Source organism: Haliotis cracherodii, unplaced genomic scaffold (genome assembly GCF_022045235.1).
Source record: "Haliotis cracherodii isolate W230 unplaced genomic scaffold, xgHalCrac1.p SCAF_5, whole genome shotgun sequence".
NCBI lineage: Eukaryota > Metazoa > Mollusca > Gastropoda > Lepetellida > Haliotidae > Haliotis > Haliotis cracherodii.
In genome coordinates, this window is record NW_027266308.1 from 20012793 (window position 1) to 20033428 (window position 20636).

The 20636-nt window shown below is 38.2% G+C and overlaps 1 protein-coding gene across 1 annotated transcript in view; it reads left to right on the forward strand.

Moving 5' to 3' along the window:
• LOC139442315 (neutral alpha-glucosidase AB-like) overlaps nucleotides 1-20636 on the forward strand; it is a 53938-nt gene that overhangs the window by 1857 nt on the left and 31445 nt on the right. The window contains exon 2 of the mRNA XM_071223106.1: nucleotides 19455-19565. Coding sequence (XP_071079207.1) covers nucleotides 19455-19565 — 111 coding nt within the window. The remainder of the gene's footprint in view (nucleotides 1-19454; nucleotides 19566-20636) is intronic.

Sequence of the window (20636 nt, forward strand, 5' to 3'; positions counted from 1 at the left end):
ACCATGGACATTGTAACAACGACGTGAAGTAACTTTCTGTTAGAAGGATGAAATACGCTGCGACAACGTTAGCTCATGACCATTTCCCGCAAAAATGTTGAAAATCCCTCCCAAAAACATGTTCCGGAAAAGTTTTAGGATATGCTTTAGTCAGGTAAATATGTATGATTCGAGATACCCTTCACAAATGTTTTGAAACCAGGGCATCGAACAGCCCAGTTAACAGTTAGGTCGTGTTTTGCTGACAATGCTGACAAAACGGAAAAACACCACTGAGCTGTTAACTAGATACATATGAGTATAACAAATAGTCAGACACCATCACCCTTTAGGCTTGTACTGCAGGAAACAAAATAAGAATGGCAGACTTGGTAATGGGTGGACCATTTGATATTCTGGGGAGGTCGGGGCCTGGAATTTTATCAAAAAAATCTATTACCTCCAAAAATTCTTGACAAAAATATTTATGCTTCAGACTGGTGAAAAAAACTTGCCTGCCACAAGAATGCCATAGATCTAGTTGCAAGGTGCTTATCTTCAGGCTCATCGTGTTAAATATAAATATATATCTGGTTTTGTAACTGTGACCCATAAAATATCTAATCTCCATAGAAGATTTCCAAGCCCCTCCCCCCCCCCCCCTAAATAGTAAATGGTCGGTCCCTAATCAAGTCTATATAGTAAATCTTCAACTTTTAGTCATGCGACGTCACCATTGAACAAAGAACTTCCAGACACATTTATTTGTGTTGACATTTTAATATTTTTAGATAACTGAAAATTTGTACACTTTTTGAAAGAAACTTTCAATTGGAGATAAATCTTTATCGATATTCCAACAAAAATGTATAATATGCAAGTGTTTGATGGAATCATATTTTAACATTCATTCAGAGACATCAAAAATCATGTTGAATACAAAACGTGGTAGGAGCGTAGAACACAATTTCTTTATACAAATACATTCTTTGCATTCATTTGGTGTATTCCTCAATGATCCAACATTCCTGATTTTATTTCCTTGAATACTTGTGTCCCATTTTCACCTTGCTGCAGCGAAAACAGCAATGTTCCACATTAATTATAACATGTATAACAAAGTCAAAACTAGAACTCTATTCAATAAGCATGTATTTATAGTCGATCCCATAAGATAACATATTTTGTATAATTGTCTAAAATTTGGGAAAAACTGTAAATAACCACATGTAATACGTCGGATCGGAAATATCTCAGGCTACAGATATAAGTAACAAAATTATTAAGTGAGTACCATCATAAAAAAACACCTAACATAATTTTGTTTCCATACTCCGGTCTGAAAATAGTGGAATATTAGCCAGACAAACCAGTGATTGGTTTTATGAGCCACGTCCCAAAACCTTGGTCGGAGTACAATGACACACAATCAACCCTCATTTTGTCGCCCCTAAGGCAGCTGTTAGTACAAACATGGATTATTGGAGATTTATTCTAAACTGAAACCCAAACGGGAGTAGATATTTTAAACAGGCATTGTAACTAATTACGACTCACATCTTCATCGCTGCGCTGTTTTTAGCTCCGGTACGATTTCGTAGCGAGCATTGTAACCAGACTCGTCCAGTTTTTGATCACCATATTATTCTCTCATTTTCAAAAAGTTTCAGAGAACCAAGTATCATATGAAATGTATTTGTTACTACAATTATTGAACATATTATAGTTCAATATCTTTAAATATAATTCTGTAGTATGGTAGCCTACATGGCAACATATGGAGATTACCGAAGGAATATGGATGCTATCAGTTTCATTGTATTTTCATTGGCGCACATTGGCCACACCTATCTCACCTTAATAATCAACAAATGATGACCAACTCACTGACAATATATTGTAATATTCAACTTTTGACTATCGACTTGTTACCACTACCGAGGACCATACTGCAAACACCCTGTTATAGCGCGCGACGAGAGACTCGTTTTACTTTTGCTCATTTTCATTAGAATGAGTCGGCCATATTTATTGGAAAAAGATAATTGATTCTTTTGTATTAGTAATACACATTGTAAGCGCCTTGCTACAATATAATTTTAGATGACACCAACAACCAGATGATCCACATTTAGGCTAGTTCAGTCAGAGCTTTGGAAACAAAATGTTTCTGTCTCTTCCCGAAAATACAATTTAATAACATCATTGAGCGCTTGAGACTAAGGCGAAAACTAGCAGCCTGCAGTTTGTTGATTTGAAAATACTTCCATTGTTTTCATTCCCTCTCCTCGCTGTATAACAGAAATCTACTCAACCTTTCCCCTGACTGAAATAAGCAAAATTGTTTCATGAAAATGAAAGTCAGTAGATTAGTACATGTACAGTAAACTTTTAATAGTAATGATTTCAGAAATAACATCATGAACATGGAAGAAATGGCAATGACTGTTCATGGTCAGTAGGCTATGCATATGTTATATATAGGCCTAGATCCATACGCTTACGATCGAAACCCGAACGTAATATGACAGCCATAAAACGCCGCCAGACTGAAAGCTGGTCAAACATATACTGTTTGCCCTTGATAACTACCCTTTGTATCCTTAAAATAAAAATATGGAAAAAAAACCCTTGGGCCTCCTACGTCTATATACATCATGGTCTGTGTATCAAATATCAATATCAAAACTGGAGCTCAGTTAAAGTGACCAGCAACTGCCCCGCCAATTCTGAATAATATGACATTAATCATTTGACTATTGCATGTACAGAAACATAACAACTAGCGGAGACTGCTTTTGAAAAATTAACTTATCTAATCCGAATTCCCAGATAAACTATCCAGTTCCAGTTGCTGCACAATCACTTGGTTGTAATATGTCCAGAGTGAGCTTGAACTGAGTTGGCTGGTGACAACATATCTTCCGCAACAACGTGACGACATCATGGCGTCACTTCACAAGGCAGCAAGGCTTTACTTTTCTGCAGTCACTCTCACGCAGCAAAAATGACTAATATTGCTTGTGACACTATGACAAAACGGTTACTCACAAAACGTGGAGTTTTATCTTACTCATGTAAGCTTAATTTTCATTAAACATTTAGTATACCATGGTATACAGGTTACTTCGTAAATAGATCTGTATGTTTAAACAAAATAAACCTATGAGATAGTACATCTGCAAGTTGTTTCCTAAACATTATTTACAAAACCCTTTGTGATTGCAACAGTGTTGTTACGTTGTGGAATAACGTTACAATGTAAGGTAATACTAACATTGTCATAGAGAGACTCAATTACGTTCTGGAGATTTTAGTGTTAAGAGATGAAAATTCAAATGCCGAATATATAGAAAAGTAATGCTACTCAGTACTGCCTTGGTATTCTGAACATATCAAGTTGATTTTGATGAAGCAGTTCTATTTCTATAAGACTATCAACATGATTAAGAGTCAACGGTATAACGTTTCACCGACGTTTCAGAAATGTAGTTACAAATCGTTGTATGATGTCCTATGCACAAGGTTTTCAAGACACAAATGTGTAACATTGTTATAACGTGAAATAATAAAGTTGTGACAACAAAACATGTTTCAGCATGTTTAGGTTCGAAATTATCTTGCATATTTTATTGAAAACGATTAGAGATGAATTGATACGATTGAAATATATGTACTGGCCCAATAGGACCAGTGTGTCTTCACTCCTTTCTCACCCTGCACATGCTGCCACTCGTCAATACTTTTTCTAGCCCTGATTATACTCGCATAATATAATTGTTATTCCTAATATATATTTACACAAAATGTTCGCATAATAATTTTGTTTTCCCCAACAGATGATTTATTTACCATGTTTACAATACGGAAACAGACGAGAGGAATAATTTCCATTTATCAGTGCTGGAAATTGGTTGATTAATTTTGTTTGATGATTATATGATCCCAACCAATCGATCATCAAAATTTCGGTCTTGGCTCTCTCTTTTTTCATTTTACATTTAATTTTTAGTACAAGAGGGATTATCCTGGAATGTTTTACCTATGCGTGAAAATCTCCGCTGGTCCAAAAGCAATGCGATTTTTTGGCTTTGATGATAATTTGCTATATTTCAGAGATATTTCATCTTCTCACAGTGGAAACTGTATTTGATTTTCAGTAGTTGTGCCTCAAATAATGTTGCAAGTAATATTACCAGATTATATAGACATGATAGATATATCCTTGGAAATCCTATTTTCGAACATAAATTATTCCACTGCAAATACATGTATTTAAAAAATTTAGCATTAGTAGTAACAAAAAGTTACATTCGACTCATATCTATGTTCATTGTCTACTTTAGGAGAAATTACACTAGTATTTATGTATTTCTGTTCATTGTCGACTTGATGGGGAATTATTCGAGGGAACAATTATAGATCGTTTAGGAGGCATGTTTACCACCATCAGCGGTTCATTTCGTTGGCATGCAGGGGACATAGCGACTGTTGTAAATGGTATTGCAGTTTGTTGGCAAAAAATATATTATTTACACATTCCAGTGCTTTCGTCAATTTCGCCGTCTTATGTCCGTCTGAAGTGTGTACCATATCAGGGGGCGGGTCTCTGACTGTATCAAATGAAATCTTATCATTATGGACTGTTCAATTAATTAGAAGTGACAGTTCATTATACAATGACTATTGCTCCAGGTTTAGCTTCTTGTTTAATTAGCAACAATTAAGTCATTTATTTTCCACAGAAGGCAGCGTGTTTGCCATGTGCAGCAGACGGAAAATATTTACGAGTAACTGGAAGTTGAAAAGACTGTTGACATTCATGATGTTTAAGAGTTACATCTGAATGATTAAGTCACACTTTTCAATTTTTATGGACAAATTTGGAAGCAAACATATCGTAGCATATTCTGAAAAATCTAAATCAAACTATTGTTTAGCCACTAGAAATAGTTCAAAATTTGCAATTCACGCCCGGTGGCCATTCTTGCAGTACATGAAATCTCTTCGGCCGGTGTCGTTGCTGGCTAGGCAAATCTCTTAAAAAATTACGATCGTTTCTGATCTAAAATTTGTAGATTTTTAGGAGAAAGAGTTATGTATATTCATTTAGTTTTTGTTTTGCTGTCATTCCAAAATCGAAATTTGCTCGTGTTTTAAAACTTTACCCGTGATTGCCTTTTTTTTCTCTTGATTTCTGCATGGATGCACATACATGTAGATCAGCGTCTTTGGTTTCCGCCAGGATTTAAGTCATAAAAAAAATAACTTGGAGCTCTAGATTACGGAATAAGATTTTCATGTGTTACCAAAGTGTTTAGTTGTTAAAACAAAGACTCGTTTTGCCAATCGGGGATAAAATTTTTTTTACACACTCCACCATTGTCAGCTGATGCAAAGCTCTATGCAACAAAGATGCGCGAATATCGCGGAATCGAGACCTAAGTCAATCCCTGGTACTGAAACTAGATAACAGTGATACTATCTACCATCTACGCCTTCCACGTCAACCAGTATGTCGTCAGTGAGTGGGTATATTCTCATGGTTCGGTTTCACCAGGCATTTCGTCCAAGCACTCATCTAGCTCCTCATGTGTCGCCAATCTGCCTATCAAAACATCCGTGACCAAGAGCGGCTGTTCAAAATGGCAAGAAACAATTGAAGGCAACTGATTTACTCTTAACATTGCTTAAGTACTGACACCTTGTCCTCAAATTACACTCTCAATTAACAATAGTAATACAGTGATTGAAGTGGATATATTCTGTACATGTACAGTGCACACTTTTTCATTTGTCAAGTAACAAGATGTCGCAAGACTTGATAAAAGATGTCCGATGTCAAAATGCATATAACGAATGATGGATATAATGAACTAAAATTAGTGGTCCCTTTGAGTTTGTTATAACCGTAGTTTACTGTATGTAGTAATCATCTCCCAAGTCGGCTTGAAAGGATAAGGGTGAAAACTAGACTTTGATATTAGCTAGTAGACACTGTTACCTTGGGAAGATGTGAAACATCGGACCAACCCAGTTCTACTCCCCTACCAGAGTTGGGGGATACAAGGATGGGGGCAAGGGACAGCAGGACAAGAGAAAGCTAATATGAGGGTAACGCTATTTTTCAGGGCATTATCATTTGCAGAAGCCCAAACGCTATTTTTCAGGGATTTATCATTTGCAGAAGCCCAAGGGCAGGATAAAATCTAACGTGAATGTTGAGGTACTAGACCCGTGTACATGGTGTTAGTCCATGAAGAAATACACATCAGATTATATCTCAGCTGTGGCTTTTGATTTCTGAAATCTTGACTCCAGCATTTCTTATTAAGGTAACAAAAAGTACAGGACTTTCAATATGTTTAAAGCTATCCTGCAGAAGAGATGTGTTTTACCTGACGAGAAGTAATGTCATTAGCATGATTAGACTGGGAATCAATGTAACTTGAAGCAAGCATGTTCAGGTATAAGCCATGCATGTCATACTAAAGTTGTGACTGTCCTCACTGTCATTACAACACAAGCATATTGAGCTCCCTTATCAGGTTAGCTTAATGCATGGAGCTTTCTTGGCTGTGGTTGGATTGTAATCGGTATATATATGCCCAGACATGATGTAATGTCATTAGGCTCAAAGTACATATGATTTCTTGGGGTCTTGAGGAATGTCAGAGCAGTTGATGCTGCCAGTTTTGAAAGTTCATTACATTACACTTGAAGTGCATTGTTTTGCCAGTTTTTCATCAAACAGATCAGTGACAATTCAAATTATAAATTGTTGATGACGGAAACGGATTCATTTTGAAAGTTTATGATTAATATTGTAATTGTTTTTTTCTGAGGATGTACATTCATTAAGGTTTCTAGAAAAAACAGAACTGTTTTATTCAATACAATCATCAAACTGCTCGCAGGAGATGTAAGCGTGATTGTTTGTCCCTGTTGTTTCTAAGGATGTAAATATGTCATGACCTGCAGTGGTGGTTTCAGCCAAGGAACCTGTTTGTGAATAAATACAGTGGTATCTCTTGCACACAAGAGTCCAGTTTAAACCTGAACAACTTACACGAGTAATATGATTAATCATCCACAACGTGGCCAGCACTCAATCTCCATCCTCTAGAATCATGATAACTGTCCTAACTCACTAATTACTTTGTCTACCTGTGTTCTGCCATTTTATCATCATTTGTTTATTTTACCATGATGTAATGTGTTAATTGCCAAAAAGCAGTCAGTGAACCTGTAGCGCGCATTGTCATTCTGCAGATTGATTGACTGGTAGCTAGTGACGTGGTACAGCCAGGGAAGACTATGTGCTGTTTATGCAAACACAGGCCTGAAAGGAAACACAAGTAGGGCAAAGCGGATTGTTTATCCTCTTTATTGACCTGGAGTGGGAGAGGGACTACCTCAACGTAATTGAACACGAGCATTACGTAGATCGTGACCTGGAGTGAGAGAAAGGACTAACTGAACATTATTGAACAATAGAATTATGTAGATCCCGACCTGGAGTGAAGGAACGGACTAACTGAACATCATTTAACAATAGCATTATGTAGATCCCGACCTGGAGTGGGAGAGGGACTAACTGAACATTATTTACTAACTGAACATTATTGAACAATAGCATTATGTAGATCCCGACCTGGAGTTGGAGAGGGACTAACTGAACATTATTGAACAATAGCATTATGTAGATCTTGACCTGGAGTGAGAGAGGTACTAACTGAACATTATTGAACAATAGCATTATGTAGATCCCGACCTGGAGGGGAGAGGGACTAACTGAACATTATTGAACAATAGCATTATGTAGATCCAGACCTGGAGTTGGAGAGGGACTAACTGAACATTATTGAACAGTAGCATTATGTAGATCCCGACCTGGAGTGGGAGCGGGACTAACTGAACATTATTTACTAACTGAACATTATTGAACAATAGCATTATGTAGATCCCGACCTGGAGTGGGAGACGGACTAACTGAACATTATTGAACAATAGAATTACGTAGATCTTGACCTGGAGTGGGAGAGGGACTAACTGAACATTATTGAACAATAGAATTACGTAGATCTTGACCTGGAGTGGGAGAGGGACTAACTGAACATTATTGAACAATAGCATTACGTAGATCTCGACCTGGAGTGGGAGAGGGACTAACTGCACATTATTGAACAATAGCATTACGTAGATCTTGACCTGGAGTGGTAGAGGGACTAACTGAATATCATTGAACAATAGAATTACGTAGATCTTGACCTGGAGTGGGAGAGGGACTAACTGAACATTATTGAACAATAGCATTACGTAGATCTTGACCTGGAGTGGTAGAGGGACTAGCTGAACATTATTGAACAATAGCATTACGTAGATCTTGACCTGGAGTGGGAGAGGGACTAACTGAACATTTTTGAACAATAGCATTATGAAGATCTTGACCTGGAGTGGGAGAGGGACTAACTGAACATTATTGAACAATAGCATTATGTAGATCTCGACCTGGAGTGAGAGAAAGGACTAACTGAACATTATTTACTAACTGAACATTATTGAACAATAGCATTACGTAGATTTCGACCTGGAGTGAGAGAAAGGACTAACTGAATATTATTGAACAATAGCATTATGTAGATCCCGACCTGGAGTGGGAGAGGGACTACCTGAACATTATTGAACAATAGCATTACATATGAGTGCTGGTCAAAAAGTTCTAAGCCTGACTAACTTTCAACTATGAGCCATAACAAAGTAAACTAGTCAATGTAGTACATTGTTTGAGTGGTTCATTGCAAGTGTACTTGGTCTGTTGAGGCCGTTTGTATATTAGTGACAGCCAGTTGAACGTGATAGGGGTCCAAATGGACACAGAAATGGAAAAGAACGAGTACCAAGCAGTCATCATGTGTTATACTTTAGAGAAAAGTACTCCCCAAGAAATTCATGACCACATGTCACAAGTGTATGGGGATAAGTGCCCTAGCTATTCCACTGTTAAACGTTGGGCAGCTATTTTTAAGGCTGGGAGAATAAGCCTTGGTGATGACCCTAGGTCTGGACGTTCCTCAACTTCCATCAATGAAGATTCAATCAAGGAGATAGAAAAACTTATACTGTCAGACATATTATCATTGCTTGACTTGAGGAAGACACAGGTCTAAGCCATGGATCTGTTGAAACTATCATTCATTAACATTAACAGATAAATAAGATATCTCCTCGTAGGGTGCCAAAGTTTCTAAATTCTGGTCTAAGGAAAAACGAACAGACATTGCCAGAGAAAATTTAGAGCTATTTGAGGATTTTGTCAAATTCAAAAAGAGATTGGTAACGGGTGGTGAAACATGGGTCTACCACTATGATCCTAAGTCAATCTATGGAATATCACCATTCCACTTCTCCAGGTCCAAAGAAATTCAAGTCTTCAAGATCAGTGAAGAAAGTTATGGCCACTGTATTCTGTGATGCAAAGGGTGTGATCCTTGTTGATTACTTAGAAAGTCAAAAGACAATGACAGGTGCCAACTGTGCTGATTTGCTTCATCGCCTGAGAGATTTTATCAAAGAAAAGCGTCTAGAAATGCTGACTGCTTCCACTACTTCATGACAATGCCTCTTCTTACACCTCTTGACTTGCAAACGATGCTGTACAATAATGTGGGTTCAAAGAGCTTCCTCGCCCTTCATACTTGCCAGACCTGGCACCAAGTGATTTCCACCTGTTTTCTAAACTTAAAGAACACCTTCGTGGAAAGCTCTATGACGACATCAATGACTTCAAAGCTGCCTTGAATGGGTCTTTCAGGGTGACTTCAGAAAACTTCCTCCTGACTGGAATTGAAAAGATTCACTATCGATATGAGAAGTGTTTTGAAAGGCAGGGAAATTATGTTTCAAAATAAAATTAAATACACTTTCTCGATTGTTGATTTTGTTTGTTAGGCTAAGGACTTTGGACCAGCCTTCGTAGACCTTGACCTGGAGTGGATGAATGGACTAACTAAACATTATTGAACAATAGCATTACGTAGATCTCGACCTGGAGTGGGAGAAAGAAGGAACTGAACATTGTTGAACAATAGGACTAGATAGATCTTGACCTGGAGTGGAGCAATAAATGACCTATTGTACTCGTTAGGTCATACTTCCATCAACTTAAACATTATTGCACTGGTTTAGCTGATTGGTTGACATGATTAATGTGTTGATGTCACTGGACAAATTGTAATAATTTCCTATATGGACACAATGTGTCACTTTGTGAAGCCATTTTCTGGTGTACACTGGCAGGAATATGGTTGGAATGTTGCTGAAAGTTGTTGACCAGTGCTAAATTTAATCATGACAATCAGAAAAGAAAGAAAAAATTGAACGTTTGTGTTTATTTGTCCGACTGAACACTCCCCCTTTAATCAGGTTATTGAATGGAAAATAACAAGATACACATAGAACATGATAAACATCATTCCAGAATTGACTTTCACTTTGTGCGTGTAGGAACCTTCATAGAGTGAGGGTCAATCGCAAGCTCTGACGTTCATACAGATTGGCCCTGACTCTATATCGTGTAAACTTCACGTTACAAAATTAAGTTATAGGAAACAATTTTTGGAATAATAATGGATCAAGTGCATGGTATGTTGTCTCTGCCTGTTGCAGAAACACAGAACAAGTGTTCCCTTAAGTAAAAGCATGTACATGTTACTGAACAGTGATCGGTTTGGCTATGTAAAACATGGACAATTGGATCCTATTGGTGAAAAATGCACCCTAATATTTTTATCTACATGCACCAAGTGCATCTCAAAATATTTCCATTTTGTGTCTGCCTAACCCTTAATTGTCCTTTGAATACACTCAGTACCTCTAAAGTGCACTTGTGCCTATTACATTTTACTTCTGTGACAATGGCAGCAGAATGGCCTATGTTTCAACTTTGTTTGGTGCAACTTGGTTTTCATGTCAACCTGCACCTGGTGCAAGTTCCTCAGTAATCTAGTCTTGTTATAAGCGGTAACTATAAATGAAGAAGGTGGTCAGGATTGACCTCCATGTCAGAATGATGAGATCTGATTGGTTCACATGATTTTGATAAACTACAATACAATACAATATCACGCCTCAGAGGGAAATAAATTTCTCAGCAGGAGAATAAATGCCTTATACCCCGCCATGAAGAAAACAGACTGCGCATGGATTTCTCAGCGGAAAGAATATGTCCCTTATACATTGCTACAAAACAAACAGCTGCACGCCTTTTCCGAGTCAATGAAAGTCACAAGACATAGCACATGTAAACATCAGCTCAATCGAAGAGTTTGTTTCATAGGATTTAGAATTTGGTTTAAATTTTTTACAATGGCAGATTAAAACATGTTGGTAAAATAAATTTGTTGTAGCAGTATCACAAGGGCTACATATGGTCTTTTGTGTCCCTTGTTCGGTTTTATACCACTCGCCTCATAAAAAAAACACCACATAAAAATAATAAAATGCTGCACTTTTAAGTAGTTATTTTCCCCTGAATCCTCACAGTATTGTTCTATTTATGGGAGAAGACTATACAGACTCTGGACGAGAAATGTTGATCAATGCCATCAGCTCCCAGTATGTGTGTATTGATTGTGATGGACAGATTCCATCAAGTTGCTGCAGGTAGTGCCAGGGGCTCCTCCCCACCTACACACCTGGATGAAGTAGCCGTGTAGACAGCTGACAGCATGGTGATGTTGATTCTGCTGTAGACAAGGTACATGCAGTGTTCATGAACAGCCATAACTGACCAAACAGTACACCGTCCAATTTATTGAAGTCATTTCAACATACAAAATGCTACCATGGTTACTTGTTAATGTTTAGCTTTGTTATGTACAAGTAGAGATTGCTGCAGAGCATCAATTGTTCCCTGCAATATAATGTCATATGCAGAGGAGGGAAGTGTAAGCAATGGGAGGAGAGGATTGGTGTAAAGTACAAATTGGTTGTTACTAATGTAGTTATCTTTGGAAAGCACAATAAATGGTCAGCATAAGAAAAAGCAAGCCAAGAAAACACCTTGTACCTATGAGAGAAAATCTCAGTTAATAATACAATAACTATTGCTTCAGGTTCACCCTTTTGTTTAATTAGCAACAATTAAGTCATTTATTTTCTGCAGAAGGCAGCATGTTTACCAGAAAATGTTTATGAGTAACCAGAAGTTGAAAAGACTGTTGACATTCACAATGTTTGAGTTAATTTGAATGATTAAGTCAGTTTTCAATAAATATGGACAAGTCTGTAAGCTTATTCAAAAAAATCTCCAACTTGCTGTTTGGCCACTAGAAATAGTTCAAACCTCTTAATTCATGCACGTTGGCCATTCTTGCAAGAAACAGTGCTGTCACATCTAAAGTCTAGGCGCATCTCATCTAAAATATGATTGTTTGTGATCTGAAATTTGTATATTCTTGTGGAGAAATAGGTAGGTATATTAATTTAGGTTCGGTTTTATCATTCCAAAATCAAAATTTGCTTGTGTTTTGAAACTTTACCTGTGATTGCATTTTTTTCTCTTGATTTCTGCATGGATGCAGTATTCTTGTTTACCGGTAAATACCATTCTTCATCGGTAAAATTGGCCTTGGACCGGTAATTCATGTGACTGCCAGTCCCTGTGGACCGGGAAATAGAGTACCTTATAAATCTTTGTTGTTGAACAAAACATCATTGATATTCATATAAGTATAGTTTTTGAATGAAGACAGCTTGTCTGTTACCTTCAGGGTTTCCCCTTGTCTATATTTAGTGCAAGGAAATAACATTTTGCTTTGGTTTGAGGTTGAATGTATATTTGAAGCGACTTAGTCTTTAAAAAGAAAAAGAAAAAGAGAAATTTGTGACTGAACTTTGTGTGAATGACGTGTAGATCTAACCAAGTTACTTCATGGATGATGTCATGTTGAATGAATTAAAACCAGATAATTTATGTACTTTTTTTATTTGTTGAAAGTTGGGACTGACAAAAATTAGGAGGGGACTGGTAATTTCAAAAGCCAGCAGGAACACTGGGATGCACATACATGTACATCTTTAAGTAACAAAAAAACATGGTTAATGACTTGGTGTTGTAGATCACCGAATACGATTTGACAATAAGGTATAATAAAGGTAGTGCAAAGCTCGACGCAGTGATATAGGAATCAGTTTTGCACAGTAAGAGATGCCATGCAGTGTTGCGAGTATGACAATTGACAATTGAATACTGTAAATCTTGATATTAACGCGAGCATGAATTAAATGCAAAAAATGCGAGTGGTCTTTGCTCGCATTATTAAACATTGCATTTATATCAATAATAAGACATTTTGGATAGCAGAAATATCAACTTAGACATAAGCTGAAAACAAACAACTATGTATTCCACATCACTGTTTATTGAGCAGCACTTGTTACAAGTATATAAACAATGTCATTCAAACACTAATTACAGCCTGTGAATTGTCACTGCTGGGGTCAAGACAAGCATTCTACTCACTCATGTCATCACTGATCACACCTGCAAGTCCAGACAGACGCCACGCAACATGGTGTCTTTGTTCTTTGCAACTGGGTCAAAGACAGACACGAGTCAGCGCGCACGTATTGTTTTAGCTGAAGTACTCTACTCAGCGCTAATAAGCGGTGCTATTTGGTGTGTGATTGGATTAATGTAAGGTTGGATTAAGGTGAGAATTCTCCTGTAAACCTGACAGAGGACATTTTGTTTAGATATAAATCCACTGATGCTTGAGAGGAGGGGGTGGCACTCCCCAGGGCAGCATCCTCAGCCCAACCCTCTTCAATATAATGATAAATGATCTATTCGAGGGCTTATCCCCTAAACTAAACACTTCAAAATTCCCGGATGACAGAGCCCTATGGATCCGCACTAAAAGCATTAAAATGGCAGAAAACCTAATCCAAAAATCTCTAAATAAAATACAACAACGGGCAGACAAATGGGGCTTCTCCCTTAACTCAGATAAAACAACAGGAGTAGTATTCAAACATAAAAACATGAAACCTGCCTACCCAATCCTCCGGCTAAACAACCAAACAATCAAATTCCAAAAACAAACCAAATTCTTAGGACTTATTTTCGATCAACACCTCACCTGGGAGGCTCACGTCCAAAACCTAAAAACTAGATGCAGCAAAGACCTTAACACATTAAGATGTCTCACCGGCTCTAACTGGGGAGCCTCCAAAGATACCCTCCTCTCACTATATACAACACTAATTAGATCAAAACTAGACTACGGCTGTGCCATATACAATACCCTAAACAACTCTCTATCTAAAAAACTTGACTCAATACAATATCAGGCTCTCAAACTAATTCAGGCCCTTACAGGAGAAATGCCACTAAATCTACGCAGGGAACATCTAAGCCTTAATTTCTGGGCCGCGTCCCAAACAAACCCTCTCATCCAAAACCTAATTAACCAAAACATTAGCCCAAGAAACCAAGCTCTAGCTTGCAAACACCCCTTACTCACCCCAATATCCCAAAGAATAACTAACTACCTCAATGAACACCAAACTCAAAATCTTAAACAAAACTGCAAAAAATCAAATATCTTCACCCCTAAACTCAAAATACCCCCAATAGACACAACGCTAGCTAACCAAATAAATAAACAAACCGACCCAAACATAGCTAAAACCACCACACTTGCATACATACACGAAAATTGGCCAAATGGGTGTCACATATACACTGACGGATCTCCAGATCTTCAGACCTGATCTCCAACCACACAGGCTTCGGAGTCCATACCACACAACCAGTTATATCCACACAATCTTACCGACTCCCTAACAACCAATCTATATTCACAGCCGAACTTATGGGCATGGCCTCAGCCCTGCATAACCAACAATCTAAAAACAACAAAAAAATCCTAATTCTCACTGACTCCCTTAGTGGACTACAAGCCCTCCAAAACAAAAATACCAAAAAAACGACCTAAATTAATAAACCAAATACTTAAAAGCTCAAACGACCTAACAAAAGCAGGCAAACAAATAACCTTCTTGTGGATCCCCGCCCACGTAGGAATTTAAGCAGCTAAATTATCTCTCAAAATACCAGAAATAAGCCTAAACCTACCCATCTCAAAATCAGAAATTAAAAGTGTAAACAAACAAAAAATAACCAAAAAATGGCATAATCAATATCAAAACTCAAATAGCCAAATCAAAAAAGTGCTCAGAAAACCACTAGCCAAACCTAAAATCCTACATCCCCCTAAAAAAATTGACAGATTAATTACAAAACTCCAAACAGGACACACAAACCTAAATAACCACCTAAAACAACTTAAAAGACACACCACAGGCAACTGCCCCCACTGCAAACAACCCGAAACCACAGAACACACACTCATCCACTGCACCAACTACCAAACACACAGAACCACACAACAAACCACCCTCAATCTAAATAAGGTTCCTACTCTAGATGAAATACTAAACCCTCAAAATAAACTAGAAAACTTCAAGGCCCTAGGCGTATTCCTAATCAAAACAGACCTAATTAAGCTCATCTAAAAACTAATTAATCTACCAATCCAAAATCCAGTAAACATACAAACACCCACCTCACCCGGCTCCCTTAGTTCCCTCCTCCACCCACCTCGGCATTTATTCCAGATTTAAAAATTTCAAAAAATCAATAAAAGCAACCCCTAAAAGCCCCCTCTTGGGTTGCACACACCACTTTCACCCTTCTCGGAATACACTAAATGGTCCGGTCAGGCCCGTGTGCGAAATACGCTGCAGTCGGAAAGCACACGTTAAATCTTCTATATCAGTCAGAGGAGGGGGTGACGCATTTTTGGCTTGGGGCCAGCGGTCACATTCTTTTGGAGACGCATTAATTTCACGTTTTACAGTAAACTATCGTGTAAGTTTTTTATTGACATTTTTAGGTACGTTAGATCAGGGTTAACTCTAGGAATTTCCTGACATTGGCCCTTTATATGAAAATTTCAAATATTCCTAAGGTACGCCCATACAGCACAATGTTAAAATGCCTCAAATGTGGGCCTAGAATTATCCCTGGTAGATAATTTTATTCAAGCAATACAACATTTCGATGTTTGTTGGTGTCAATGCAGATAAAACTATTGAAACTATTTTCAATAGCGCTGAATGAATGTTGATGTGATATCTATGACAACTGTGCAAGAATATCGGGGAATCGCAGCCTAAGTCAAACCTTGACCTGTCTGGGCCTGTCAGGCAGAACTTGCTATATACCGACTATTAGTACCAATAATATATAAAATAATTGATTACAAGTCCTATATACATGATATAGATAACTCAACAAATATTATTCCTAAACATGCTTTGGCAGCAAATATCAATCTTTATGATAAAAATGTTGGCTTGGTTAAATAAAACAAATTTTTGAAATAGTAAACACAAACAAATGTAATGAATCCACTGTAAATAAACTTCAGTCCAAATGTATGCATTCTTGAGGGATTCTCATTTATTCAACAGCAAGTTAAAAACATACAGGTTGGTCAAGTCATCTATAACTATTGAGAATTATGTTACATATTGTAAAAACAAAGCTCATAGGTCACATTTCTCAAAACTTTGTCTAAGTAATCACAAACTAAAATTTGAAACTGGTAGATATACAAAAAAAACAACCCCATTAGAACCACGTCTCTGGAAACGTGATGTCTTAGAAGATGAGCAACATTATGCACTGTATTGTATAAAATACAACCAAGAAAGGGACAATCCACAATCATGATAAAGAATTTTTTACACTCTGTTAAAAGGAACAATTCTTAATACTTTTGGCCAACAGTTATCCAGATACAATTTCCAAGATCAATTACCATATCTACAATTATAAACAAATTCCTTGTATGTTCAACATTACCATAGTTTTGCTCAATTCTCATAGTGTTTCCATATCATTATAATACACTTGTTTTAAAATATAATTGTTATAATGTACCTTCTTTGTATTTTGAATATACGTGTGTGTTTTGCACTAACTGTGCATATTTATTTGTAGTTTGTGATAGTGTAATACAGCCACTGTTTCTTCATGGAATGTTACGCAAAACATATCTCGTCTGAAAAATCTGTTTTTGATAGTTTGTTACAGTTGTGCACGGGAACATGGTTAGCCCCATCACCTAAGGCGCTGCAATTCGCTATGCAAAGTTGTGTGCCTTTGGCATTCAGAAACCTATGAAAGTGTGTTCGAATCCCGGTTTGCCCCGATTATGTTGTCAGCACCATACCCGTGCTCGTGGGTTTCACCAAAGTGGTGAACGTCTAAGACCTGCATCACTCCAGGCTTTCCTCACACGTCAAGCTGACACGCCGTGATATAAGTGGAATACTATTCAAAGTGGTGTTAAACCCCTCTCACTCACTCACTCAGTTTGGTTAACTGGGTTTGTGTTGTGATTACTTCTAGTTTAGATTTGAAGTATGTTTAGAACAATGTCACTATGTTCAACCCAAACATCATGAATATATCATGCAACCATATTATTTTTTTGGAAAATAATTGCAAACTACTGTCCAACCTGTTGATTTCCTATGTATCCAGAAGCAAAGAACATATACATATACATGTCATTATGAAGACAACTAATTACAAATTTCTCATGTCAAACCTGTTGTTTTACATGTGTTGTTTATCAAACAAAGTCATCCTGTATAGAAGCTTTTTATTTAAATGTGTTGAACAATAAGTTGCAATAGCAGTGTGAAGGGAGAAGATTGAGTGTGTGTTACATGCTTGACCTGATTTCCTCCCTGGAACGTTTCTTGCTGGCTGCCTGAATAACATACGATATACATTGCAAAGGTAGAGCTATTCGGGTAAGGGAGATAATCGCTTACTCTCATTGATACAGCTTGAATAAGATACAATGTACAGCTTTGCATGGTCAGTGCATGATAAAGCTTTATACTACACCTAAAGCCAAAGGAGATAATCGCTCAATGCGCAATTGTTTATCCTTACAAAATATAAACTGGTTAACTTTAGCGAAAGAAGATATATTTCCCTTAAACATTTTTACCTCTTGAACAAATTGCATGGATTATCTACATTACAAAACATGACTAAGTCACAGAATGTGACAGGCGATTGGTTAAAACTTTTTCGGATTAAGTCAATCTCATTTCATTTTAAAAACGCCAATTTTTTTTAGAAAAAACCAAAGTGGCACACTCCTTCAGTCAAAAACAAACTAACCCTTATACTTCATGTTGTTTCAGGTGGACAGTATGTGTCCATTCCAGCTGTAATGTGTCTCCATGTTGTTTTAACTGGACAATGTGTCTCCTACATGTTTCATGTTGTTTCAGGTGGACAATGCATTTCCTTCATTCCAGCTGTAATGTGCCTCCATGTTGTTTCAGGTGGACAATGTGTCTCCTACATGTTTCATGTTGTTTCAGGTGGACAACGTGTGTCCTGCATTCCAGCTGTAATGTGTATCCATGTTGTTTCAGGTGGGCAATGTGTGTCCTGCATGTTTTATGTTGTTTCAGCTGAACAATGTGTCTCCTACATGTTTCATGTTGTTTCAGGTGGACAACGTGTGTCCTGCATTCCAGCTGTAATGTGCGTCCATGTTGTTTCAGGTGGACAATGTGTCTCCTACATGTTCCATGTTGTTTCAGGTGGACAATGCATTTCCTTCATTCCAGCTGTAATGTGCGTCCATGTTGTTTCAGGTGGACAATGTGTCTCCTACATGTTTCATGTTGTTTCAGGTGGACAATGTGTGTCCTGCATTCCAGCTGTAATGTGTATCTATGTTGTTTCAGGTGGACAATGTGTGTCCATTCCAGCTGTAATGTGTATCCATTTTGTTTCAGGTGAACAATGTGTCTCCTACATGTTCCATGTTGTTTCAGGTGGACAATGTGTCTCCTACATGTTTCATGTTGTTTCAGGTGGACAATGTGTGTCCTGCATTCCAGCTGTAATGTGTATCTATGTTGTTTCAGGTGGACAATGTGTGTCCTGCATTCCAGCTGTAATGTGTATCCATTTTGTTTCAGGTGAACAATGTGTCTCCTACATGTTCCATGTTGTTTCAGGTGGACAATGTGTCTCCTACATGTTCCATGTTGTTTCAGGTGAACAATGTGTCTCCTACATGTTCCATGTTGTTTCAGGTGAACAATGTGTATCCATGTTGTTTCAGGTGGACAACGTGTGTCCTGCATTCCAGCTGTAATGTGCGTCCATGTTGTTTCAGGTGGACAATGTGTCTCCTACATGTTTCATGTTGTTTCAGGTGGACAATGTGTGTCCTGCATTCCAGCTGTAATGTGTATCTATGTTGTTTCAGGTGGACAATGTGTGTCCTACATGTTTCATGTTGTTTCAGGTGGACAATGTGTGTCTTGCATTCCAGCTGTAATGTGTATCTATGCTGTTTCAGGTGGACAATGTGTGTCCTTCGTTCCCTACTAGCTGTCACAGTGCTGGTAGCACAAGTCCTGTCTGTCAACAGGGACAACTTTAAAACATGTAGTCAAAGTGGATTCTGCAAGTAAGTGCCTTTTAGCGATGCCAGATTTGATAACCAAAGTGAAAAATTTATTATGGAAATTTGACTTTATGACCTGTTTTCCATGTTAACTAGTACTAGAATTAGTAGTACAAGGGCTGGTCAAAAAGTTCTAAGGCTGACTAACTTTCAACTATGAGCCATTACAAAGTAAACTAGTCAATGAAGTACATTGTTTGAGTGGTTCATTGCAAGTGTACTTGGTCTGTTGAGGCCGTTTGTATATTAGTGACAGCCAGTTGAACGTGATAGGGGTCCAAATGGACACAGAAATGGAAAAGAACGAGTACCAAGCAGTCATCATGTGTTTTACTTTAGAGAAAAGTACTCCCCAAGAAATTCATGACCGCATGTCACAAGTGAATGGGGATAAGTGCCCTAGCTATTCCACTGTTAAACGTTGGGCAGCTATTTTTAAGGCTGGGAAAATAAGCCTTGATGATGACCCTAGGTCTGGACATTCCTCAACTTCCATCAATGAAGATTCAATCAAGGAGATAGAAAAACTTATACTGTCAGACATATTATCATTGCTTAACTTGAGGAAGAAACAGGTTACCTGTGGGTAAGCTGTGGGGTCACTCGACCTGTGAGTAAGCTGTGGGGTCACCCTGACCTGTGGGTAAGCTGTGGGGTTACCTTGGCCTGTGGGTAAGCTGTGGGGTCACTCGACCTGTGGGTAAGCTGTGGGGTCACCCTGACCTGTGTGTAAGCTGTGGGGTCACTCGACCTGTGAGTAAGCTGTGGGGTCACCCTGACCTGTGGGTAAGCTGTGTGGTCACCCTGACCTGTGTGTAAGCTGTGGGGTCACTCGACCTGTGAGTAAGCTGTGGGGTCACTCGACCTGTGGGTAAGCTGTGTGGTCACCCTGACCTGTGGGTAAGCTGTGGGGTCACTCGACCTGTGTGTAAGCTGTGGGGTCACTCGACCTGTGAGTAAGCTGTGGGGTCACCCTGACCTGTGTGTAAGCTGTGTGGTCACCCTGACCTGTGTGTAAGCTGTGGGGTCACTCGACCTGTGAGTAAGCTGTGGGGTCACTCGACCTGTGGGTAA